Source organism: Pipistrellus hanaki (assembly GCF_964339955.1).
Source record: "Pipistrellus hanaki genome assembly, chromosome: 7".
NCBI classification, from domain to species: domain Eukaryota; kingdom Metazoa; phylum Chordata; class Mammalia; order Chiroptera; family Vespertilionidae; genus Pipistrellus; species Pipistrellus hanaki.
This window is the reverse complement of record NC_140509.1, coordinates 11,278,959-11,305,378: the sequence shown is the minus strand read 5'-3', so window position 1 is coordinate 11,305,378 and position 26,420 is coordinate 11,278,959. Positions and strand designations below refer to the sequence as shown.

At 50.2% G+C, this 26,420-nt stretch overlaps 3 protein-coding genes and 2 pseudogenes across 5 annotated transcripts; 3 read left to right on the top strand and 2 right to left on the bottom strand.

The window, feature by feature from the left end:
- Window positions 1–346: 346 nt before the first annotated feature.
- Window positions 347–6,210, top strand: LOC311625748 (triggering receptor expressed on myeloid cells 1-like). Its single transcript, XM_084890307.1, has 4 exons — window positions 347–452; window positions 2,014–2,367; window positions 3,534–3,738; window positions 5,416–6,210. Exons 1-4 carry the CDS (start codon window positions 404–406, stop codon window positions 5,519–5,521), a joined length of 714 nt encoding a protein of 237 aa, XP_084746433.1. The 5' UTR covers window positions 347–403; the 3' UTR covers window positions 5,522–6,210.
- Window positions 6,211–6,271: 61 nt separating this feature from the next.
- LOC311625683 (histone H3.3A-like) lies at window positions 6,272–6,790 on the bottom strand (annotated as a pseudogene). Its single transcript has one exon. The product of its transcript is annotated as a histone H3.3A-like (transcript).
- Window positions 6,791–12,115: 5,325 nt separating this feature from the next.
- Window positions 12,116–17,388, top strand: LOC311625750 (trem-like transcript 4 protein). The gene is made up of 4 exons (XM_084890310.1): window positions 12,116–12,405; window positions 12,588–12,917; window positions 14,438–14,633; window positions 16,617–17,388. Exons 1-4 carry the CDS (start codon window positions 12,348–12,350, stop codon window positions 16,720–16,722), a joined length of 690 nt encoding a protein of 229 aa, XP_084746436.1. The 5' UTR covers window positions 12,116–12,347; the 3' UTR covers window positions 16,723–17,388.
- LOC311625682 (histone H3.3A-like) lies at window positions 16,733–17,963 on the bottom strand (annotated as a pseudogene). The gene is made up of 2 exons: window positions 17,566–17,963; window positions 16,733–16,788 (listed from the first exon to the last, which is right to left on the bottom strand). The product of its transcript is annotated as a histone H3.3A-like (transcript).
- A 1,710-nt stretch (window positions 17,964–19,673) lies between these two features.
- On the top strand, window positions 19,674–25,620 carry LOC311625760 (uncharacterized protein). The gene is made up of 3 exons (XM_084890329.1): window positions 19,674–19,845; window positions 25,038–25,166; window positions 25,486–25,620. Exons 1-3 carry the CDS (start codon window positions 19,773–19,775, stop codon window positions 25,530–25,532), a joined length of 249 nt encoding a protein of 82 aa, XP_084746455.1. The 5' UTR covers window positions 19,674–19,772; the 3' UTR covers window positions 25,533–25,620.
- Window positions 25,621–26,420: the final 800 nt, after the last annotated feature.

Here is a 26,420-nt window from a genome sequence, read left to right as displayed (position 1 = left end):
GTGGATACAGCATCTGCCTTCGGACTGAAGGGTCTCAGGTTCGATTCTGGTCAAGGGCAAGTTCCTTGGTTGCGGGCACATCCCCAGTAGGAGGTGTGCAGGAGGCAGCTGAATCGGTGTCTCTCTCATCAATGTTTCTAACTCTCTATTCCTCTCCCTTCCGCTCTGTAAAAACATCAATAAAAAAAAAGAAAAAAAAAAAAGGAGCCCTGGTTCTGGATTTGTGCGTTGTCTTTGACGTCTGGAGCTGAGGCAACCAGTGACGGAAACAACTACGGACACAGGGCCTCCCAGCAGCAGTATCATATCCTGTTGTGCAACTTTCGGGAGCCATTAGGTCAGAGTGTCACCTAGTAGCTGTCCCAGGGGCCACGGTGGCAGTTGGAGTTGGTGCCCATGAAGGATGAGGAAGGCCAGGTTCTGGGGGCTGCTGTGGACGTCCTTCATCCTAGGTAAGGCGAGGAAGAGGAGGGAGTGGGTGAGGCCCCTGCCAGGAGCCCCGGGTGATCCCACCATGAGAAAGGTTTCCCTTTTCTCTGAAAGCTCCAGGAGCTCTGACTGCCCAAGTGACAGGGGACCAACAGTTTTGTCGGGCTGGCTTTGTCTGCGCAAATTTAGCAGCATTGGGGGTGATAATCCAGGTGGGCAGATGGAGGTTGGCTTTCATGAACCGGTGCCTTTCATGTTTTTCAAAAGAGAACTGGGACAAGAGCGAGGGTGGAGGGTTGTGTACTTGCCGTGTCCTGTGGGGAAGGCTTGGGGTTAGCGAAAAGCTCCTTCTAGCTTCTGGGAAGTAGAGTCACTAGGCATCCGTTCACACTTGGGCTGGGCCTGCTGATTGGAACTGGTGTCGGTATAACCCAAGGGATCTCAACCTTGGTATTATTGACATTTTGGGTAGGATGGTTCTTTATTCACGGGACGGTTTTGTGCATTGTAGGATGTTTAGCAATATCTCTGGCCCTTACCAAAATGTCTCCAGGTATTGCCCAATGTCCCCAGGGAGGCAAAAGTGCCCTCGGTAGAAATATAGCAATTGAAGTTCCATATCCCACTGACGTATCAACTTTAGCGAGAAAGAGCATTCTTCTCAACAGTTACAGTGGTAGTCTCAGGGAGAATTCTAGTTGGCTCAGCCCCAGTCCTGTGCCCATTCCTAAACTGATGAGAGTGACCAGGGCGATGAGGTTCTTTGATTGGCTAAGCCTGTGTCGTGTTCCATCCTTGAGAATGTGGGCAGCCCCAGGAGTAAAGCCACATAGGATCGGTCCCCTGAGATGGAGGTGCTTTGGAATACCAGGGAGTCAGAGATCTGTGTCTGCCACTCCTCGAGATGGTTTCCTCGCTGTTTATTCAATAGTGTCTCGAACTGATCTCTTTTCCTGACTCAGATGAAGTGCCTCCAGCTGTTGGGAGGAGTTGATCTCTGCTAGTAGAGTGTCCACGCATCCACTCCCCACTCTGTGTGCCTTTCTCTATAATCTTTCCCTCCCATCATGCCCTCATCATGCATGGTCTTAGCACACGTCCCATTGTTCTGTCTCTAATCAGGTACTTTCTTCCTCTCAAAAACAAACTATAACCATAAAAGTGTAATATGCTAATCAGACTGGACGTCCTTCTGGACGTTCTTCCTTCCGGACAAAGCCGCAGCCAGCGCGCGGGGGGAAGGGGGTTTGAGGCAGAGGCAGCAGAGGCAGAGACCCCCCACCCACTTCCCGGCTGCTAAAGCAGCGGGCAGAGGCAGGGGCCAAAGCCTTTGCATGAAGTTTTTGCTTCGGGCCTCCAGTCATTTATAAAAAACAATTTGCAAGAACCATGTGCAGTCTAGCTGGTGTTGTTAAAAACAAACAATCAAACAAAAACTACTCACAGTGAAAGTTGCCTCTTTCCTGGAGGCCATAAGGATCTTGTCTGAAAAAAGGGTGGTTGGACAAGAAAAAGAGGTGGTATCTCTCTTTCTTTCCAAAGAGAGGAAAATGTACAGAGCCACCTTTGCTTCCCTGCTTACAGAACTCCAAGGTGCGCCCACATCAGAGATCAAGCGTACACTGACCGAGGGGACGCATCTGTTGGAGAGATGTCCTGTCAGTGTGAACAAGTACCTCTACTACCGGAAGGCGTGGCAGAGGCTGGGAGACAGAGGGGAGATCCAGACATTAGTCAATACAGAGTTGACCACAGGAATGAACTCCAAAGTCCAGATGGGCAGGTACCTCCTAGACGACATGCCCAGAGAGGGCATAATGTACGTTAACATGTCCGACCTGCGCCTGGAGGACTCGGGACTGTATCGGTGTGTGATCTACCAGCCTCCCAAAGCCCCCATCCCGCTGCACCAGCCCATACGCCTGGTGGTGATAAAGGGTGAGTGGCCTGGGCTGGGAGGTGAAGCGGGAGAGCCGGGGTGGGTGGGGGCAGGGCTGTGGCCCAGGGTTTCCAGCAGCCTGTCTTTCTCCCAGAAGCTCCAGGCCTGTCATTTGAGGTCCCCGGGAGGCATTTGGTCCAACAGTGAGAAAGGGTTTCTATGTATGAGTCCTTTTGGGCTGCAGAGTCTGATGTGGGGTGTTCTTAGAGGAAGAGGGGTACAGTGAGAGGTGAATGGTAGACCTGGGATAATTTTGTCTTATTTTGCAGGGTTCCAGGTAGAATGGATATAGTCAGGAGGCCTCTGGGACCCGCTCTCGCCTTCCCAAAGGTGCATTTGATGGCCCTCCTATGTGCTTACAAAGCAGTGCTTCTTAGACCTCCCTGTGGGCACAGATTAACTGGGATCTTATTTCAAATACAGATGGATTTGATGAGCCTAGGGTGGGACCTAGATTCAGTATCTCTGATTTGCTTAGAGATGATGCTGATGCTGTGGCCCATGGCTCCCAAATGGAGTAGCAAGGCTCCCAAGCTCACTTTGTATCCCCTTTCACAGAAAACACCTCTCACTTATCTGTCCCCCTTATTTCTCTCTGAGCACATTGAGGGAGGAGCCTATGCCCAGCTCAGGTCTGTATCCCCAGCAAATAATGTAGTATGATTAATGCAGTGCGGGGCATAGAGTAGGTCTGCAATAGATGTTGGTCTGATGAATTCAGAAAGGCAGAGGAAAGAGAGACAGGTTCAAGTTCCTAGGTAACCTATGCGATATGTTAATAAAAAATGACTGGTGAAGCAATATGCCACAGGTATAGGTGAGTGCAAGGCAGAGGGGTTGGTGAGAGCTGGAGGAATCGATGATTATTCTTGAGAAGGTGGGGGCATATGGATTGTGAAGAATAGCAGGCAAGTGCATTTCCAAGGACATGAACCGAAAATTCCTTCCTCCTTCTCTTTCTTCCTCCTTTCCTTCTTTTCTTTTTTCTTGTCTCTGACCCAGGCTGATCCTACACATAAAAACAAACAAACAAACAAACAAACAAACAAACAAACAAAAAAACTTAGTCAAAGGAAACCTTGTGTCATGAATGTCAAACTTCATTTCCCTCCTCAGATCCATTTACCCTATGACCCATCCATCCATCCAATGTGTCTTCTTACAGATCCTGCCTCACACATTGATTCTATCCAGAATCTGGTTCGGAGTTCCACTCTTCCTCCTGTGACCACTCTTCCTCCTGTGACCACTCTTCCTCCTGTGACCACCACGACCCAGGGCAGGACCCGTGCCAGCACCCGTCCTGTGACTCAGCCCATGTCAACTGCCAGCCTCGGAGTCAACCCCACACAAGGGACGGACACCCCCAGGTCTCTCCTTGGGGGATGGGTGGCGGGTTTGGACCCTTTGGTTCCCAGTCTTGGTCCTGAGAGGATGTGGGGGGTGAGGGATGGGGAGGGAGAAGCCCAGGAGCAGACTTGAGTCACTTCCATCTGCTAGGACTTCCCAGGGCGGAGGGGGTGGAGCTAGAGGGAGGAAGAGGCTCTGGCCAGGCTGCCCTCTACGCAGTTCTCCCTCTCTCCTGGGGTGCCAGAGGAGGGTGAAGTGGCATCTTTGCTGAATTCCCATGCTTATTTCTGTTTGTACACGTTTTAACACAGTTCTAAATATTTTCATTAATTTTCTGTGCCAAAACTCTTCTTTCATGTGCTACCTAGTCTTCCTAATTATAATTTCAATGAATGTCTACTTTTGTATCTATGGGGAAACCATAACTTAGGTAATCCTTGGCTTGTTTTTAGATGTTGAGATTGTTTCCTCTTTTTCATACTATAAACTCTGAGATGGGCATATTTTTGCAGATGTCTTTTCCTTTAAATCATTCATTCAAACAGAAGTGCAGTGAGGAACCATAGAACGTGTGCACTGTTCTGTATACCAAACGCTCCTCCAAAGATGGGGAGCGGTGTGACCCATAAGGCACATGAGGGCACGGTTGCTGCAGGAAGCCCTTTGCGGACTTTCTGTAGAAGGCTCAAACCCAGGCACAGGCCACAGGGAGGAGGGCCAGAGAGGCCCTGGGCTGGCTGGCCCTGCCCCATACCCCGCCAGCCTGCAGCACCACTGGTGTCTGACCTTGACCAGGCCACCTGCCACATCTCCTTTCCGGTGGCTCAGGACAGTTCCACAGGCAGGGGTGGACGGAGGCCACAGGTTTGCTTCCCACTTTCTAGAGCCATTATGTCGTTGGGCACTTTGCCTGTTTGTACATTTGGTTTTTAGTTTTGTGTAGGAAACACCAATTCTAAAGTCACTGCATTGTTTTAATCCTTCTATGTGCTTGATTCTACTTCCTGGTGACTTTTCAGTTATCTAAAAATGTCAATTTTAAATTTAAATTTTGGATTCTTATGTAACATTAGATCTGCCTCTGGATTTCAATGTGGTTCACCGCCACCTTTTCTCCCTTGGTTCCGTGTCTTATCACGCAGGCCGCTTGTGCTGTAACCTATTTCCATGTCTCTGAGTCTAGGCAGGCCAAGTGTCCTCACTCATTTCTATGCCTTTCTTATCGATCGAATGACAATTACCTAGGACATAGAGAATCATTTTTGCTAAAAATTTATAAAAATTCCTGATGGGATTGGGATAAGGATTGGGTTCCTCTCGGCTGAGGAACGGAGGAGGAAACGAAGGCCAAAGAGGAGAGGGCCCTTTCCCGGAAGCAGGTCCTGATGCTGAGAATGGAAACCAGGCTTCCTGGCTCTGGGCCCGCTCCCTCCAGTCATCACAGCAGAGGAAGAGGAGCTTGCTCATCCTGCCCCTTCCCCTCGCTGCCTCTCCTGGCCCCCTGTTCTCTACTACACTTGCTTCGGCAGTTTTAAGCAATGGAACAAGCCAAATGCACAGAGGCAGGCAGTCAGTATGGGGAGAGGCTCTGGAAGGAGCCCCGCCGATAAATAGTGGTGAGGGCAGCTTTGTGGAGGAAAGCTCAAGGAGGAGGAGTGTCATTGCCAGCAGCAGCGTTACCTCTTCTCTCCCCGCAGGATCTCTACGACCAGCATCATCACCATCGTGGTGTGTGGAATCCTCAGTAAGAGCCTGGTCTTCACGCTCCTGTTGATCGCCACTCAGAGGTCATTTGGCAGCTAGGGCCATGAACCCAGAATGCCCTGCGACCTCCATCCACGTCCATCTGGCAGTTGTGCGAGAAGAGGGCTGTGAAACGGGAGGCAAGGGGGTGGGAGGGTGGGGAGGGCAATGACTGAGTTGATCTGTAACACGGGTTATTCTAAGGGTCAGGGTCCACCTTGCTGGCCCTGCTGACTCCCCTTATTTCACTAACAACCTTGGGTGTGAGCTTTGCCCCCTCAGAAGAGAAGATACAGCCCCTAAAATGCCCTGGGCCTCCATTCCCCAGCGGCCTAGGGTTTGCATTAAATAAAGACGGATCCAGTGCTTTTTTTTTGTTTGTTTGTTTAATGTATTTTAACAGCAAAGTTACAGGAATAGCACAGAAGACAGACAACATTAAAAACATGTATTAGCCTGTAGGACAACTAAGTTAGAAGAGTATAATAAATGGATGGAATGTACCATTGGATAAAAATGTTACAAATACCATTTAGTTGCCATCAATAAGAAATTTACTTGTTTTTTTAAAATTTTTTTTTTATTATTTTTTTTTATCCAAATGCTGGCATTGTCTAGAAAAACTTAACAGGTTTATTTATATTGTTATAAAGTTGAACTTCTGAAATTTGTTCACTGAAACATTTGACTTGCATCAATGCTTTATGTCCCCGCATTTATAATAATAAAAAAAAATGCACACACAAATGAAAATGGAAAGACTTGTCAATACTTATTTCTGTGCCCCATTTTCAACTTGCAGTCATATACTTAGGTATCTTTGACCCCATGAAAAAAAACTCTGATGTTCAGAACTACCAAAAACAGGAAGAAGAGAATTTTTTTTTTAAAGAATGAAATGTTTTGCATCATAGTGGATTCTGAAGCACATTCTCCACGTATGTGGCATGCTGGCTGATGTCCCCTGGCATAATTGTTACATGTTTGGCATGGATAGCACGTAGGTTGGTGTCTTCAAAAATGCCACCCAGATCGGCCTCACTGGCCTAAGCAAAGCACCAATTGCCGCACTGTGGAAGTGCAGGTGTGTTTTGAAGTCCTGAGCAATTTCTCACACCATATGCTGGGAGGGAAGTCTGTGAATAGGAAGTTCATTGGACTTCTGCTAACTTCTAATTTCAGGAAGTGCTAAGGTGCCAGGCATGTAACAATGAGGTTTCTCCACCCATCCAGTAGAGGGCGCACTCTTCTGAGCGGCTTTGATAGCCAGTTGTCTCCTTGGTGCTTTACCCCCATGGATTTGCAGGCAGTCTGCTTTGTAGGAGCCATGGTATGGAGACCTCCTTACTTACCCCTCTTCTCCTTTGGCTGGAGGCTGCGCAGGCCTTAGAGAGCAAAGGGCAGCTGCGAACGCCCCAATGCTTTTCACTGTCACTCGCTGTCCTGTAGGGTCATGAGGTACAGAAGCCACAGCTGCTACTAGTAAATCTGCCTTGGTCCTTGCCCTGGACCACTGCACTGAGCTGCACCACAGAAGCCTCCTGTTCTCCTGGCCTCGGGGCCTTCCTTTCTTCCAGAATCAGATGCTTGGGTCCCTCCCTTCCATTACAGTCCTTTCCCACACTCCCAGGAAAGAGTGTTGGAAGCCATGGAGTGAGGGGAAGACATGACGCCACATGGAGAAGTCCCTTTAGGGGCAGAGACACCATGTGAACCAGAAGGCAGCATCCCAGGACAATACTGGGAGGATGAGACAGGCTTCCAAAGGTGAGACTGGTAGAGAGTATTGCTGACAGAGCATCATTGGTCTACTGTGTGCATCATCCCTGCGCCCTCAGAACAAGCCTGGGAGGAGAGCAGAGTGGCTGGAATGAGGCCACATGAGCAGAAAGCCCTCCCTTGTTGGCGGGAACAAAATGAAAGAGTCCCTTTCCTGAAGGCTAAGCCCACAGAGAAGAGAACAGCCAGGAGCTCTTCCTCTGATGCCTCCACGTGCCACTTTCACACCAGGGGCAGGGACGGTGGCAGGACAAGATCTCTCCCGTATGGGCATTCCTCTTCCTCTCTAGGTGTGCCCCTGAGAGGCCCCTTCAGCTCCCATGTTCACCCATGCAGTGGGAGTCCAGGCCCACCTATGTCTGGCAAAATCCACCAGATTTAAATCAGGACTTGCCAATTTCTTACCTCTTTTGGCTCTAAAGGGGGAAGGGTCCCCCATCAGTGGGGATAAAATGATGGTCCTCCTTCTCCAATTCAGCAATGGCCACGGCTAATTTCATATCTCATTTCCCCAAGAACGAGCACACCTTCCAGCACACAATCCAGCGCATGTTAGGAAAACACATTCCTACCATCAGCATGACTTTCCCCCGCTGCTGTGGGAAAAAGAAGCCTGAGTGCTGAGGTGCAGTCCCCCAGCCCTCCAGTCCTGATCACACTGCCATCATACAAGGACTTCCTCATCAACCTGAGAGCAGTGCACTCAATGCTCTGGCTGCAGCCTCAGGAGGATGGCACTGACCCCAGAGATGCCCTCTCACCCCCCAATCTGAGTCCATCAGAAGACACGCACAGGGAAGTCTTGTCTCCTGAGAAGCCCTTCTCCAAGCAACTGCTCAACTCGGGGCATCTGTTTTCCTCCCTCAGGGGGCAGAGCAGCTCAGCGCAGTAACCACAGGACACACGGTGTTTGTTTTCTGAGGTTGCCTGTCTGAGACCTGCGGACCAGCAGGTCCAGTGCTGTCCCTGTTCACGAAGGGACAAGGGCGGTGCCATTGCTAAGTGTTGCCTAGGAGAAGCAGAACACTTAGTGCAGCATTTCTCCAACTCCAGTCCTCCAGCCTCCGGGTCTCCTGGAACATTTGTTTAAAAAGCAGATTCCAAGGCCCCTCCGAGTGTGTGGTGCCATATCCCAGTGCGTGCTGCTCTCTTCGTGGTTCTCAAGCTTGTTTGGGAGATAGAGATCCAAGAAGTCATCAAGCTTCTTACCAAACACCAGGACACGTTCATAGTAGAGGTAACCTGCTGCAGGAGTGCGTGTGTTTGTTTGCTTAATGTAACGATAGGTTACGTAGTGTTTAAGTCCAATATACACTGAGTGGACAGATCACGATGATCTTTGAACGCTAATAATCTGGCCACTCAGTGCATATCCTATATAATAAAAGGTTAATATGCAAATTGTGCCCTCAACCAGGTGTTCTACCAGCAGGCAGGCTGGCCAACCGCCCATATCCCCTCCCCCTGGCCAGGCTGGCCAGACCGCATCCATGCATGAATTCATGCACCGGGCCTCTAATATACACTGAGTGGTCAGATTATTATGACCACCCCATTAGTACTTCATTGGGTCACCTTTTGCCTTCAATACTGCAGTGATTCTTCCTCGCATTGACTCCAAGAGATGTTGAAAGGTGATGCGAGGAATCTGACACCATGCCTGATGAATAGCATGTCCAGTTCTGTGAGATTTGATGGTTGTGGAACCAGCTGCCTGATGGCTCTTTTAACTTCATCCCACAAATGCTCAATTGGATTGAGATCTGGTGATTTTGGGGCCACCCAAGCAAGGTAAGATCTCTCTCATGTTCTTGAAACCACTCCTGCACAATATGAGCACCATGGCATGTCACATTGTCTTGTTGGAAGAAGCCATCTCCACTGGGATACGCCATCAACATGATAGGATGAACATGATCAGCAAATTTATTTAAGTGTGTTGTGCTATCTAGACGTTGTTTCACATGAATTCAAGGGCCCAAATCATGCCAGGAAAACATGCCTCAAACAATAATACTGCCCCCATCAGCTTGAAGGGTTGTACACATGTATGTGGGGTGCATGCTTTCATGCTGTTTCTACAAAATTATCACTCTGCCACCTGCATAATGCAACTAGAAAAATGATTCATCAGACCACATGCCTTTTTTCCAATGCTGGATTGTCCAATCCTTGTGTTCATGTGGGAATTGGAGACAGTTTATCTTGGTAACTGCAGACAGCAAAGGTGTTAGAACAGGCCTTTGGCTTCCATATCCCAGGATGCAGTGTATGGCTAATGTGCCTACAAATGTCAGGTGGCCATAATCTGGCCACTCAGTGTGTGTGTGTGTGTGTGTGTGTGTGTGTGTGTGTGTGTATTGTTCAGAGATCATAATAATCTGACCAGTCAGTGTAAGCAGCCATTACAATTGTTTTCCTGTAACTCCTCTAATGATAGATTCTCTTTTCTTTTCTTTTCTTTTTTTTAATATATTTTATTGATTTTCCACAGAGAATAAGGTAGAGGGATAGAGAGTTAGAAACGTCGATGAGAGAGAAACATTGACCAGCTGTCTCCTGCACACCCCCTACTGGGGATTTGCCCACAACCAATGTACATGCTCTTGACCGGAATTGAACCTGGGACCTTTTATTTATTTATTTATTTATTTATTTATTTATTTATTTATTTATTTATTTATTTTTTTGTCTTAATATTTTTTTCCATTTATTTATTTATTTTTTATTTTTACATATTTTATTGATTTTTTTGCCCCCTCCCTCCCTCCGACATATCCCCTCCCTCCCCAGAGTTTTATGTCCATTGGTTGTACTTATATGCATGTATACAAGTCCTTCGGTTGATCTATTATCTCCCCCAGATCCTCCTCCCCTCCCCGCTGTAATTTAACAATCTGCTTGTTGCTTTACTGACTCTATATCTATCTTTTGGTTCATCAGTTTATAATGATCTTTACAGAAACAGAGACTAAAAAAGCAATTCCATTTACCATCGCACCAAAAAAATTAAGATACCTAGGAATAAATTTAACTAAGGAAGTAAAGGATCTATATGCAGAAAATTACACGACACTGAAAAAAGAGATAGAGGATGATGTAAGGAGATGGAAGAACATACCATGTTCATGGATTGGTAGAATCAACATCATCAAAATGTCCATACTTCCTAAAGCAATCTATAGGTTCAATGCACTCCCCATTAAAATACAAAGGGCATATTTCACTGACCTAGAAAGAACTCTCCAAAAGTTCATTTGGAACAATAAAAGACCCCGAATAGCCACAGCAATCCCGAGAAAGAAGGGTAAAGTAGGAGGGATCTCAATACCGGACTTCAAACTGTATTACAAAGCCACTGTTCTCAAAACAGCCTGGTACTGGCACAAGAACAAACATATAGATCAATGGAATAGAATCGAGAACCCAGATATCAACCCAAATCAATATGCTCAATTAATATTTGACAAAGGAGGCACAAATATACAATGGAGTCAAGACAGTTTCTTCAATAAATGGTGTTGGGAAAATTGGACAGACACATGCAAAAGAATGAAACTAGATCACCAACTTACACCATACACAAAAATAAACTCAAAATGGATACAGGACTTAAACATCAGATGGGAAACCATAAAAATACTAGAAGCATCCACAGGCAGCAAAATCTCAGAAGAACTTCTTCACTAATACTGCCCCTAGGGCAATGGAAGCTAAAGAGAAAATAAACAAATGGGACTACATCAAAATAAAAAGCTTTTTTACAGCAAATGAACCTGGGACCTTTTAGTCTGCAGACCGATGCTCTATCCACTGAGCCATACTGGTTTCGACAAGATTCTTTTCTTTTATACGAGAGGCCCAGTGCATTAAATTCATGCATGGTGGGGGAATCCCCTCAGCCCAGTCTGCACTCTCTTCAATCTGGGTCCCCTAGGACATCCCTCTCATAATCTGGGACTGCTGGCTCCTAACTGTTCACCTGACTGCCTGCCTGATTGCCCCTAACTGCCCTTCTGACTGGCCTGGTCACCCCTAACTGCCCCCCCCCACTGGCCTGGTCCCCCCACTGGCCTGGTCACCCCTAACTGCCCCCTCTGCTGGCCTGGTAACCTTTAACTGTCCTGCCTCCCCCTGCCAGCTTGGTCACCAACAACTGCCCCCTGCTGAACTGGTCACCCCCAACTGCCCCTTTGCTGGCCTGGTTGCCCCTCACTGCCCCTATCTGCTGGCCTGGTTCCCCAAGCAGCCTGCTGTTCCATTGTTACTGGGAGAGTGTCCTGACCAATTTGCATATTACCCTTTTAATAGCACAGATTTTTATTTTGAATTACTTTGCATTCAGTGTGATTTTGTGTTGCTTTCAGGTGTAGAGCAGAGAGGTGGACAGTCACACACTTTACAAAGAGGCCGCCACCCCCATCCCAGAACCACACGGAGTTATTGTTGGCACTAATAGGTGCCCTATTAGTCACGGGGATGCAAAGTACAAATTATTTTCTAAATGAGCTTGGTTAGCATGGCCTTCCAGCGAATGCTTAAGGAGTGATGACAGCAAGCGGGGAGCTGGGGACACAGAGGGCAGAGACCCCCATTCTTCCTACATTCCCTGCTTCCACACCCATCTCCTGCCCCTCTAGTCCCCACAGGACACCCCAATTTCCCAGCAGGCCTGGGCAGGAGGCCTCTGACCCCTAGGGCCTCCAGAGGGTCCCCCTGCCTCTGTCACTCACCCTCAACCCTACTTTTCATGGTGGCGAGGAGAAAGCTGAGGTGGAGAAGGAAGTGGAAGGACCGAGGGGAGACAGAGGGCGGAGGAATGGCTTCTTATTTCACCATCGTTTCCTCCCGGGGCTTTTACCACGCCCATGGGAGGGAGGCAGCGGGCAGGCTTGGCCCAGAGAGCCCCCAGCCAGGCCCAGAGGCAGCGGGGCAGGGGAGGGTCACGCGTAGGCCCAGGCCTCCCCTCCTCACTGCCCCCCTCCCCACCTGCAGTCTTAGCCTTCCTCAGCCCTTCTTCCCAGACAGGAGGGGCAGCTGCTGAACCTCCAGCTCTGGCACCGGCTCCTCAGGGCGGCCGCTGCCACCCCAGCTCCCGCAGAGGGCCATGGCCTGGGAGGCCACGCGCCTGCTGCTCCTTGTCCTGCTGGTGCTCCTGGCCTCAGGTGAGGGCAGAGGCGTGGGGGAGAGGAGGAGGGATGCTAGTGAGGTGGCGTGAGGGGCATGGGGAGGAGGGTGAGGTGTGTGTGTGGGGCACTGAGTGTAGTGCATGGAGGACTTCCTGAGGAGGGGCCCCTCTCAGCTCTGGGACAAGCAGGGGCTCCCTGACCCCAGGGTTTATTCTCAGGCTCCTGGGAGCAGCAGACACAGCTACTGCGGAAACTGGAAGGGGAGGAACTCTTCGTAACATGCCGATATCCATCCCAGAAAAGTTCCAAGACGAAAATCTGGTGTAGAGTAACACCAGCAGGAAATTGTGACTTATTAGTTACCCACCCCAGGCCCCGGGGCCAGCCTGGAGACCCGAGATACCTCATCATGGATTACCCCCGATTGGGGTACTTCACCGTCACCATGGCTGCGCTCAGAGGGAAGGACTCGGGTTTGTATTGGTGTGGAATCTTGGAATCTTCCATAGTCACTTCTCTCAGAGCCATCCGTCTGGTGGTATCTCCGGGTGAGTCCTTTCCCTCTGTGTGTGCTTCCCAGGTTCCCTGAGCCGCAGCAGGCGGATGCCGGGAAGGACCTAAGCCAGGCCCCCAGCCCCCGGTCGCCGCTGGTTACTGGCAGAACCAGCACCAGAAGTCAGACTGCCGGCTTCGGTCGGTTCTTCCTTCCCCTGCTCTGTCACTCACCCTGAGCCCTGCTTTTCTCGATGGGGAGGAGAAAGTTGAGGCTGGGAAGGAAGTGGTAAGACAGAGGACAGCAAGAGTGGGCACACACACTTCTCCAAACACTGGTTGCTCACTCAACTCCCCATCGACTTGGGCTTAAGCAAGCCTGTCGTATCGGTCCATTCTGGGCACCCTTCCAACCTTCTCTCGAAGGGCTGACCTTGAGGTGGTCACAGGTCACTGTTTTGGGCTCAAAGAATGCAGACAGGCAGGAGACAGCCCAGGGGGCAGACGGGGGACTGCGGGGTGAGGCTGGGAGCTGTAGGACCCGAGGGCTCAGGGGGACTGGGTCCCACCCTGCACTGGCCCCTGATCCTTGAGTGATCTTCAGCCTCATCATGGGAAGCTTGAGGCTCCTCCTAATCCTGAGTCCCCCTTCCCCCTGCCCCCATATGCCTCCTGAAAACTTCAGAGTTGCAAAGCCCCCCTACATGTCCCCGTGATGGTCACGGGGAGACAGTACCTTTGAAGACCCCTGCCCTGCTGCCGAGCCTGCCCAGCTGTGTGGTCAGCTGGGGGCCTGGAGCACCCACATCAGCTGCTCAGTCATCCTCTGCCCAAGCCTGGGCTCACTGCCCACTCCGTGTAGGGCACCAGGCCAGGCCCTGGGAGGGAGGAGAATGGGAATCCTGAGACATAACTAAAAGGCTATGATGCAGGTAGTGGTGGCATAGTGGAGGCATGTGGAATGGAGGCCCAGTGGAGGGAGAGGCCAGGTTGCCAGTGAAGGCCAGGAGTATGGACCTGCCTGGAGGACTCCCCAGAGGAGGTGACACTGCAGCAGTCAGTGGGGGGCATTTGGGGACAAGCAAGCCAGCAGGAAAGCTAGGGTCTCGGCTGAAAGGGGGTCTCTGCACTGTGTCCCCAGCTCCCACAGGGATTGGGCCTAAATTATCAGTTGGACATCCCATTGCACAAGGCCAATAGTATTTTAATAAAAAATGACTTGTGAAGCAATATGCCACAGGTATAGGTGAGTGCAAGGCAGAGCGGATGGTGAGAGCTGGAGAAATTGAGGATTATTCTTGAGAAGGTGGGGGCATATGGATTGTGAAGAATAGCAGGCAAGTGCATTTCCAAGGACATGAACATAAAATTCCTTCCTCCTTCCCTCTCTTCCTCCTTTCCTTCTTTTCTTTTTTCCTGTCTCTAGCCCAGGTGACCCTACACATTAAAAAAAAAATCTTAGCCAAAGGAAACCTTTGTTCATTTCCCTCCTCAGATCCATTTACCCTATGATCCATCCATCCATCCATCCATCCATCCATCCATCCATCCATCCATCCAATGTGTCTTCTTACAGATCCTGCCTCACACATTGATTCTATCCAGAATCTGGCTTGGAGTTCCACTCTTCCTCCTGTGACCACCACAACCCAGGGCAGGACCCGTACCAGCCCCCGTCGTGTGACTCAGCTCATGTCAACTGCCAGCCTCTTCTCCCCTGGCCTCGGAGTCAACCCCACACACGGGACAGATGCTCTCAGTACAGTGCCCAGGTCTCTCCGTGGGGGATGGGTGGCGGGTTTGGACCCTTTGGTTCCCAGTCCTGGTCCTGAGAGGATGTGGGGGGTGAGGGATGGGGAGGGAGAAGCCCAGAGCAGACTTGAGTCACTTCCATCTGGTAGGACTTCCCAGGGCGCAGGGGGTGGTGCTAGAGGGGGTAGGAGGCTCTGGCCAGGCTGCCATCCCCCCAGTACACCCTCTCTCCTGGGGTGCCAGAGGAGGGTGAAGTGGCATCTTTGCTGAATTCCCATGCTTATTTCTTTCTTTTTTTAAAAAAATTAATTTATTTTATTGATTATGGTCTCACATAATTGTCCTTATCCCCCCAATCTCATCCCAACCCCTCCCTACATATGCATGCCGCTCCCCCCCCCCAATCCCCCCACTCCCCCCACCCCGTTGTCCATGGCCACTGTTTAGGTCCATATGCAAGCACACAAGTCCTTTGGTTGATCTCTTCCCCTTACCCCCACCCTCCACCACCCTCCCTCTGAGGTTTGAGAGTCTGATCCATGCTTCTCTGTCTCTGGGTCTGTTTCTGTTCATCAGTTTATGTTGTCCCATGCTTATTTCTGTTTGTACAGGTTTTAACACAGTGAAAGCTCTAAACATTTTCATTAATTTTCCTTGCAAAACTTCTTCTTTCATGTGCTACCTATTCTTCCTAATTATAATTTCAATGAATGTCTACTTTTGTATCAATGGGGAAACCATAACGTAGGTAACCATTGGCCTGTTTTAAGATGTTGAGATTGTTTCCTCTTTTTTATACTATTAACTCTGAGATGGGCATATTTTTGCAGATGTCTTTGCCTTTAAATCATTTATTCAAACAGAAGTGCAGTGAGGAACCATAGAACGTGTGCACTGTTCTGTATACCAAACGCTCCTCCAAAGATGGGGAGCGGTGTGACCCATAAGGCACATGAGGGCACGGTTGCTGCAGGCAGCCCTCCGGGGACTTTCTGCAGCAGGCTCAAACCCAGGCGCAGGCCACAGGGAGGAGGGCCAGAGAGGCCCTGGGCTGGCTGGCCCTGCCCCATGCCCCACCAGCCTGCAGGAGGAGATGTGGCAGGTCTGACCTTGACCAGGCCACCTGCCACATCTCCATTCCGGTGACTCAGGACAGTTCCACAGGCAGGGGTGGACGGAGGCCACAGGTTTGCTTCCCACTTTCTAGAGCCATTATGTCGTTGGGCACTTTGCCTGTTTGTACATTTGGTTTTTTGTTTTGTGTAGGATACACCAATTCTAAAGTCACTGCATTGTTTTAATCCTTCCATGTGCTTGATTCTACTTCTTGGTGACTTTTCAGTTATCTAAAATTTAAGTTTTGGATTCTTATGTAACATTAGATCTGCCTCTGGATTTCAATGTGTTTCACTGCCACCTTTTCTCCCTTGGTTCCGTGTCTTATCACGCGGGCTGCTTGTGCTGTAACCTATTTCCATGTCTCCTGAGTGTAGGCAGGCCAAGTGTCCTCACTCATTTCTATGCTTTTCTTATTGATCGAATGACAATTACCTAGGACATTGAAAATCATTTTTGCTAAAAATCTATAAAAATTCATGACGGGACTTGGATAAGGATTGGGTTCCTCTTGGCTGATAGAGGAGGAAACGGAGGCCAAAGAGGAGAGGGCCCTTTCCCGGAAGCAGGTCCTGATGCTGAGAATGGAAACCAGGCTTCCTGGCTCTGGGCCCGCTCCCTCCAGTCATCACAGCAGAGGAAGAGGAGCTTGCTCATCCTGCCCCTTCCCCTCGCTGCCTCTCCTGGCCCCCTGTTCTCTACTATACTTGCTTCGGCAGTTTTAAGCAATGGAACAAGCCAAATGCACAGAGGCAGGCAGGCAGTGTGGGGAGAGGCTCTGGAAGAAGCCCCGCCGATAAATAGTGGTGAGGGCAGGTTTGTGGAGGAAAGCTCAAGGAGGAGGAGTGCCATTGCCAACAGCAGCGTTACCTCTTCTCTCCCCGCAGGATCTCTACGACCAGCATCATCACCATCGTGGTGTGTGGAATCCTCAGTAAGAGCCTGGTCTTCACGCTCCTGTTGATCGCCACTCAGAGGTCATTTGGCAGCTAGGGCCATGAACTCAGAATGCCCCGCGACCTCCATCCATGTCCATCTGGCAGTTGTGCGAGAAGAGGGCTGTGAAACGGGAAGCAAGGGGGTGGGAGGGTGGGGAGGGCAATGACTGAGTTGATCTGTAACACGGGTTATTCTAAGGGTCAGGGTCCACCTTGCTGGCCCTGCTGACTCCCCTCATTTCACTAACAACCTTGAATGTGAGCTTTGCCCCCTCAGAAGAGAAGATACAGCCCCTAAAATGCCCTGGGCCTCCATTCCCCAGCGGCCTAGGGTTTGCTTTAAATAAAGGTGGATCCAGTGTTTTTTTTTTTTGTTTTTTTTTTTTTAATGTATTGTAACAGCAAAGTTACAGGAATAGCACAGAAGAGAGACATTAAAAACATGTATTAGCCTGTAGGACAACTAAGTTAGAAAAGTATAATGAACGGATGGAATGTACCATTGGATAAAAATGTTACAAATACCATTTAGTTGCCATCAATAAGAAATTTACGTTCCCCCCCCCCCCCCAAATGCTGGCATTGTCCAGAAAAACTTAACAGGTTTATTTATATTGTTATAAAGTTGAATTTCTGAAACTTATTCACTGAAACATTTGACTTGCATCAATGCTTTATGTCCTTGCATTTATAATAAAAATAATGCACACACAAATGAAAATGGAAAGACTTGTCAATACTTATTTCTGTGCCCTATTTTCAACTTGCAGTCATATACTTAGGTATCTTTGACCCCATGAAAAAAAACTCTGATGTTCAGAACTACCAAAAACAGGAAGAAGAGAATTTTTTTTTTTAAAGAATGAAATGTTTTGCATCATAGTGGATTCTGAAGCACATTCTCCACGTATGTGGCATGCTGGCTGATGTCCCCTGGCATAATTGTTACATGTTTGGCATGGATAGCACGTAGGTTGGTGTCTTCAAAAATGCCACCCAGATCGGCCTCACTGGCCTAAGCAAAGCACCAATTGCCGCACTGTGGAAGTGCAGGTGTGTTTTGAAGTCCTGAGCAATTTCTCACACCATATGCTGGGAGGGAAGTCTGTGAATAGGAAGTTCATTGGACTTCTGCTAACTTCTAATTCAGGAAGTGCCAAGGTGCCAGGCATGTAACAATGAGGTTTCTCCACCCATCCAGTAGAGGGCGCACTCTTTGAGCAGCTTTGGTAGCCAGTTGCCTCCTTGGTGCTTTACCCCCATAGATTTGTGGGCAGTCTGCTTTGGAGGTGCCATGGTATGGAGACCTCCTTACTTACCCCCTTCTCCTTTGGCTGGAGGCTGCGCAGGCCTTAGAGAGCAAAAGGCAGCTGCGAACGCCCCAATGCTTTTCACTGTCACTCGCTGTCCTGTGGGGTCATGAGGTACAGAGGGCACAGCTGCTACTAGTAAATCTGCCTTGGTCCTTGCCCTGGACCAATGCACTGGGGCTTGGCCCTGGCAGAGCTGCACCACAGAAGCCTCCTGCTCTCCTGGCCTCGGGGGCCTTCCATAGAATCAGCCGCTTCCATTGCAGTCTTTTCCAACACTCCCAGGAAAGGATGTTGGAAGCCATGGAGTGAAGAGAAGATACAATGCCATGGGGAGAAGTCCCCTTAGGGGCAGAGACACCATGTGAACCAGAAGGCAGCATCCCAGGACAATACTGGGAGGATGGGACAGGCTTGGAAGGGTGAAACTGGTAGAGAGTATCGCTGACAGAGCATCATTGGTCTACTGTGTGCATCATCCCTGCACCCTCAGAACAAGCCTGGGAAGGAGAGCAGAGTGGCTGGAATGAGGCCACATGAATAGAAAGCCATCCTTTGTTGGCGGGAACAAAAATTGAAAAGTCCCTTTCCTGCAGGCTAAGCCCAAGAGAAGAGAACAGCCAGGAGGTCGTCTAGTGGTGAACGTGCCATTGATGCTACAGTCCCTCCCCTGCACACTGGAAGCCACTCGAACCCGCCACCATACTGTTCACGGGCTTTCTACGTGCACTATCTCCAACTGGCCCCACATCTTTCATCATAGGATCATGCGTTTGGTCAGGCTTAGGTCATGTCCCAAGCCTGTGCCGTAGGGCCCAGGGAGAGATGGCAGGAGGAATCTGCCTCCATCTCAACAGAAGGGGAGCTTTGCGTCCTAGTGAGACCCACACATTGGGGCATATCCCCCAAGTGGAAGAGGCATTGGGGGCTGGAGACTCAAAAGATGACAAATATTCATTACATATCCTCCGAAGCTGGTAGGGTTAAGTGAGATCATCTGCGTAAAGCACAGGGTACATGAGGGTCTTCGATTCATGGCAGGTAGTCACTCCCAGTAGCATTACCACGGTGGTCTCCATGCCTCTGTCCAGACTGGAGCTCCTGCAAGCACTCACCCCAGCTGCAGGCTGAGGACCCGGAAAGCCTCAGCGCCCCTCTGACCTCATGCAGAGCTTTGCCAGGCATCATCCATTTGGACCACTTGCCTCACCATCACCTGTGCTGCTTGTTCAAGTGCTGATGCTGGGCCCGCTCTAGACTTCCTAAACTGGAGTCTCGGGGGTGGAGCCCATACGTGTGTAAGTTTGCCGGGCTTCCCAAGTGATGGAGCCACATGCTCATACTTGAGGAGCATGGTGTGGAGTGAGCTTAAACAAGGCATGCCATCAGGAAGGTGTGAACCAGACCTTGAAGGGTAACCGGATGTGGATGTACCGGAGGGGCTCGGGAGGCAGTGGTCGGTGCCCAGTGATGAGGCTGTCTCGGTGCCCTGAGGAAGTGAGTTGAGCAGAGGTGGGAGGTCCAATGGCGGTCGGGGCTCGCTGTGGTGGGGAACGGGGTGTTGCTCCATAGGCTGTGGCACAATGACAGCAGGAAGGAAGGTGTCACAAGGGCAGTGATCTCTTTCCTCCTTCTGCATTTTCCCGCACTGGTACCTGTCACTGCAGTTACCTCAGCGTTTCTCAACTGCACAGTAACAGCTACCCCTCTCCGAGGAGCTGGACAATACCCACATGGGGCAACACCCCCCAGCAAGGGCTACAGCCCCTGGGATGGCCAACGCCTGAAGGATAGAATGGACAGGACGGGGCTCTGGGGGCGGCCACAGTGGCGGCTGCTGCTGCTGCTGCTGCTGCTCTGGGTCTCAGGTGAGGAGAGGAAGGGCGAGGGACGGAGGTGGCCCAGAGGAGGCACCTACTGAGAGGGATCTCTCACTCCTTCAGGAGGACTGGGATGGGATCCCGGTACGTGCTAGAGTCAGGAATGGGGGAAGGAAGGAAATGAAAGCAGGCTGTGCTGCTGACCCCGACCCAGTAGGGCTGGGTGACAAATGGATGCTGGAGGGTCCCTCTGGGCACCTCCAAGTTGAGAAAATGTGCGAAGTCACCAAACAACCCCTCCTCGCTGTGCTCACAGCCTGGGGATGTAAAGGAGTACAAGGCATGGGCCCTCCTCAATCAGAAAGCCCGTCTACCCACCTAGCCCAATACTTCTGCCCAAGCTGCCCAATAAACTTTCTCCTTTTGAACCAGAGAGTTGGAGAGGCCTCCACCACACAGAACCCTGCTCTCCACTTCCTGCATATCCCAATATGTAAATACTGGATTCATGCACATTGAAAGGAAATTAATTAGAAGGTGGCTGGCGGGGAAGGACTGGGAGAGATGGGCATGGCATGCCCTGGAGCCAATCTCCCACAGTCCCTCCACCGGCTGACCACATGGGGCAAAGGGCTCAAACGGGCTCAAAGAGTGTCTGTATAGGAGTGCATGGGGTCCCTCAGCCTGCCCTGCAGGGATCAGGCTGAAACCAACAGTCTGACATCTTTCAAGCAGTCCCGGAGTGTGAAAGGGCACCCAGCAAAATTGCTGTTGCTTGGTAGTTCCTGCATTAAGTGTCTACCCCCTGGTGGTTGGTGAGTGTCATACCTACAGTCTGGGTGGCTGGTGGCTTAGCCTTTCATATATATACTAGAGGCCTGGTGAGTGTAAATTCATGCACTGGAGGGGGGTTCCCTCAGCCCAGCCTGCTCCCTCTCATAGACCAGGAGCCCTCAGGGGTGAGAGGCAACCTGGCGATCAGGGGAAGGTGATGCCCCATGACACCTCTGCTGCCACTACTGCTGGCAGCGCAAACCTTGGCCTGTCCTGGTTACCTGAGCCTCAGGTAGCCCTGCGCAGCTGGGCAGGCATCATCCGAGGCTTGCCTGTGCCTCAGGCTGGCCCTGGGAAGCTGGGGGGTTAAGGGGACTGGGGGACTCTGGAGGCAGGTGTGCAGAGTGGCCAGGCCCACCTGCTGGCTTGGTGGGATAAGAGGACTGGGAGGTGCCATCTTGTGGCTGTGGGTGCTGCCATCTTTGAGGGCATGGCAGCCAATTTGCACATGCCCTCCTTATTGGCTGTGGGCACCACCATCTTTAGGACAGGGCAGTCAATTAGCATATTCCCTCCTTATCGGCTGTGGGTGATGCCATCTTTGAGGGTGGGGCAGTCAATTAGCATATTCCTTTCTTATTAGATGTGGGAGCTGCCATCTTTGCTAGGGCATGAGAGTCAATTAGCATATTCCCTCTTTATTAGATAGGATATACAGTGGTAACATGCAAATTAGGCAGGACACTGTAACATCACAACCACTCAGGAGGAGGCTGCGTACGCAGGTGGGTGGGAGGGGAAGCCACAGATGAGGTAAGCCACAGATGGCACAGGCCCACAGAGAACAGGGCTTGCCAGCCACAGTGCACTGGCAGTCCTGCCTCTGTTTGTGAACTGCAGAGGAAACACTTTTTCTGACTACTCGTTGGGTAAGCTCCCTGTATGCCATGCTCAGTGTTCTTGGTCACTTGAATAATAAGAATCCAAGAAGGTGATCTAGGGTCTTTCCACCTCACTCCTGGAGGGGAAAATGAAGGTCCACTGCTGGATAGGCTAAGAAATGTCATATCCTGCCCTAACTGGTTTGGCTCAGTGGATAGAGCCTCAGCCTGGGTTTGATTCTGGTCAAGGGCATGAACCTAGATTGCAGGATGCTCCCTGGCCAAGGGCCAGATCAGGGCTCATGCAGGAGGCAGCCAATCAAAGTATCCCTCTCACATTGATGTTTCTCTCTGTCTTTCCCTCTCTCTTCCACACTCTCTAAAAATCAATGGAAAAATATCCTCAAGTGAGGATTAAAAAAAAAGGAAGGAAGGAAGAAAGAAATGTCATATCCTATGGAAAGAGACATCTTGAAAATGCCTAAAGAAAGTTGTCATTTCTTCATGGTGAAGGGACTGGAGTCTGTGTTGATTAAAACATCTTGGTGGCTGTGGTGGCCGGCAGTGGCTGCAGCAGCGGAGTAATCAGCCTGGTCGCCTCCTGCAGAGGGAGGCCAGACTGCTGCTTACACCCATTCCCCGTGCATCAGTAGGACATCCCCAGAGGGTTCCCAGATTGGAGAAGGTGCAGATCGGGCTAAGAGATTCCCCCACACAAACACCCATGCACTAATTTCATGCACCAGGTTCTAGTATATATAGATTAGGCCAGGGTAGAGTTGAACTTCATAATAATATTTGGAAATAAAGCGTTGACCAAGCAAAAGGAAGGTGCTATAGGCAAGAGTGAAGGGAAGCTACTGAACCCACAAGTGATGTCCAGGAATTGAGAGACTGGTTACAAATAATTTATGTAGTTGGTGAAGCAGTTCCACATCCTCTCTACACAAGAGCAAATTAGTAATTTGGTCTCAGTACCTGTACGTGCGGAAGTGCTGAAATGGTTTGCTGGTTGCAAAGGTAAGTGAGGCCGTCACAGGATAATAACAGATGCACGGACTTGGTTTCCATTCCTCCTCAACCCAGAACCTACTCAGGGACCCTGAGAATGTTCCTCGTCCTCCTCTAGGCTTGCTCCATTGTGATGTTCAATGGCTCCAGTTCTCTGGGGTTCTCTGTGTTTCATTTCAGAGAAATAGGCTTTATATTACACCTTTGACAATGCTTGCCCACTCCAGTAGACGGCTTGTGGCCCACCACGTTTGATTCCATCAATGAATAGCTGCCTTGTTCTTTAAGGCAAATCTTAATAAAGACAATGAGGGAAATTATTGGGAATGCCTGAACCCATATAATTGAATGAGAATGATATCAAGTTTAATACAGGATAAATGTAAACATAATTGTTTTCATCAAGTCACAAATAGCAGACAGTGGAATAGCAGTTTCCTATTTCTTTTCTGCAGTAATTGGAGAAAATTTTAGGCTGAGGTGGCTAAGGAAACCGAGTCTTGTACAGCTTGTCCCTGCCTGAAGGACTCACCGGTCTCCCAGGGGAACAAGAACGCAATCCTCTGAAAAGGACACCTGCGGTAAACATGAGGTGGCCTGGGGAGAGGATGGCAGGCAGGCACTGTCTTTAGTTAGGTTAACACAAATGAATGGGGACTTCTTTCTGGAACGGTGTTAGGCCTGCCCGCATAAATGAATTGTGGGGAACCCTTCTGCATTTGTCTCCACGTTTCCAGATGGGGGAGGGCATGGTAGCAGATGCCCACAGAAAAACACTTACATAATGTCATGCTATTCGGAGGTGATGGATGTGTCCACCCAACGCTGCAATCAGAAGAGAGGCCTGAAATGAAAACTTAGGAGAGAAGGTGGGCATGGGAGGTAGGAGAAGGGTCAGAAGTGAGAGCAGGACTTGTGGCCTGGTGAGCGGGCCACTTGACGGTGAAGGCCTGCGTGGACCTGGGAGCCAAGAGCTAAAAAAATGAGGCCAGGCTCACTGGACAAGAACTCTGAAGATTGAGAGCAGCAAATGTCACAGGAATACTCCACAAGGAGACAGGGGACATCGGTCCCAGTGCTGGCTCTGCTGAGGTCTACTGAGTGGCCTTGGACACTCCCGGTCCCCTCTGTTCTTAGGGCTTAGATTGGATGGGATTGAATGCTTGCCTTCACCTTTGACCTTCTAGGACTCTGTGAATATTTATCCCCCAAATACAGTACAGTCCCATAGTAATGAACTTGGGACATAGTTGCACAGCCTGTGGGAGAAAAATTGTTCCAAATATTTTGGAGGTCCCTCTCCGGGTCAGGTTAAGTCAGTCAGGTTGTGCCAGCAGCCTGGCAGGCTCAGGGTATGCAGTCCCGTCTTCATGAAGCATTTTCTGGGCCTGATAGGGGCCCGGTGTCAAAGAGAACAAACCCTAAAGGGTAACCTGCATTCAGTGTCAGTTGTGTCTGAGCCCTGGCCAGTTGCTCAGGGGCTAGAGCGTCAGCCTGCGGACTGAAGGGCCGTGGGTTCAATTCCCAGTCACGGGCACAGCCTCAGCAGTGTCAGTTGTGTCTGAATGAGGGTCGCTGCCCAGAGGCCACAGCAAGGTAGAATGACACTTTGGGATCATTAGCTGGGTCCTCGGCTCAGGCCTCACAGGTGGGCTCCAGAGAGCTAGGCTAGACCGCATGGAGGCCTGTCTCCCGCTCCAGGCAGACGAGGGAGTCCTGAGCCCCCACAAGCAGAAAGACCTTCTCTTCTATTTCTCTTCCAAAGCCCTCACCCTCATACAAGCCTTGACTGATACTGCCTCAAGGGAGCACAAGTCCCATCAACCAGCTACAGAGGAAAGGAGCTGGGGTTGGGGAGCTACGATTACAAAGGTGTTTTGTACCCCGGATGACAGAGCATCACCTAGAAAACGTGGCCCAGGGGCGAATGGAGTTTGAGCAATCTTCCTTGGAGTTAAAGGAGTGGGATGGACAGAAATCCTCTGCACAGAGTTGCTGGGGCTCAGGGCTCAGAGGGGTGTAGAGACCATTACAGAGAGGAAGAGAAGCTTTGCCAGTAGCAGAGGAGTAACACATGCAGAAGGGGGGTGGCCACCATGCCAGGAGCAGGTGGTGACATGCACTCACAGGGTCAGCTGCTCCGGGAGACAGTTTGGCTGAGTGGAGAGGAGATAGGGAAGGCTAAAGCAGAACTGGCTGTGGATTCAGACCGAGAGAGCCTTGGGCGCTGTCAGCCTGTGCACTTTGCTCTGCAGGCCGTGGGGGCACGAAGGGCTTTTCCTGGCGCCTTGAATGGGTGAGTGAGGGCTCATGCTGGAGCTATGGGCAGGAGGCATGCAGAAGGGTATTAGGGGCAGGAGACCAGTAGATCCCTTGAGGTGAGAGCCATCGCAGAGCATTATGGGAAAGGTAAGGCCCAGCCTCACAGTCCCTGCTTGGCTGGTGTGATGGCCAGGAGGCAGGGAGCAGGCTGGGCTTCAGAGCAGAACACCCGGCAGACACCCACCCTTTCGGACTCAGGGTGTGTGTGTGTGATCAAACCTAGGACACCAACGCTTGTTCTTGACCTTCCAGGTGTGCCGCCTGCCCCTGCCCTTCCTGAGGTGCGGCTGCTGGCTATCGTTCTGACCTGCGGATTTGTCCTGAACAAGGGCCTGGTGTTCTCAGTCCTGTTTGTCCTTCTCCGGAGAGCCAGGGCCTCAGGTGAGTGGGTGGAAATGAATGAGGGGACCCAGATGGTATCTGCAGACAAGAGCTCAGAGGGGCCATGTCCCTGGGGTTCCCCAGAGCTTGCCCCCTGACTTCCCCCACTTCTTTGCCTAGGAGGCAGTCTCAGCCCCGGGAACCTATGAATGGTGATGGGCTGGTCTCACCGGGACAGAAAGACCTGGGGTTGGGAGTGGCCAGAATGTTTTTGCTGCTTGGCAATCCAGTCTTTTCTTCAGAGGAGGGAGGGAGACTGCAGCCGGGACTGGCATGGATGGACCACTGGCAAATGCTTTCTGCTTCTCTCACTCCTCAGGCGAGCCAGACCCAGGGGAGCAGCAAAGTCACGCTTCCAGGAGCTGATGGACATGCCTTCCTCCCCTAGCAAATATCACACTCCACTCTCTGCTCATCAGACAAACAAACCAATAAACTTCTCTCTCAGGGAAGTAAAAGGCTCCATAAACTCCTTTCGTGAGGTCTCCACCCAGCCCTTTTCTTATTTAGAGGGAGGTACTGAGCAGAAAGCATGGGGAATGGGGAGGAAGGGGGCCCACTGAACTAATCAGAGGCCAAGAAAATGGCAAACTATCTTTTTTAAAAATTATATTTTATTGATTTTTTACAGAGAGGAAGAGAGAGGGATAGAGAGTTAGAAACATCGATGAGAGAGAATCATCATCAGCTGCCTCTTGCACACCCCCTATTGGGGATGTGCCCGCAACCAAAGTACGTGCCCTTGACTGGAATCGAAACTGGGACCTTTCAGTTCGCAGGCCTATGCTCTATCCACTGAGCCAAACTGGTTTCGGCACAAACTATCTTTTTATAAAATTAAATACAATAACTGGGACTCAGAGAAGCACCCAATTGAACCTGTGTGTGTTCCCTTGCTGCTGTTCAGTCCCACTCTGCTGGGGCGTCTCTGGCCCTCTGGTGAAACCTAGGGCAAAACCCATCACTCTCCTGTTCATTTTTTTAAAAAAATTATTTTTAAATTAAATTTATTGGGGTGACATTGGTTAATAATAATAATAATAATAATAATAATAATAAATTATGTAGATTTCATTTTCTGGCTCATTTAAAAAATAGACTAATTTTTAGAGCAGTTTTAGGTTCCCAGCAAAATGAAGGATACAGTACAGTTCCCAAATAGCCCTGTCCCCACACATGCACAGCCTCCCCACTATATGCATCCCAGTCCACGCACACAGTCATCCATGGACAAACTTCACTGTTCGTCTGGTT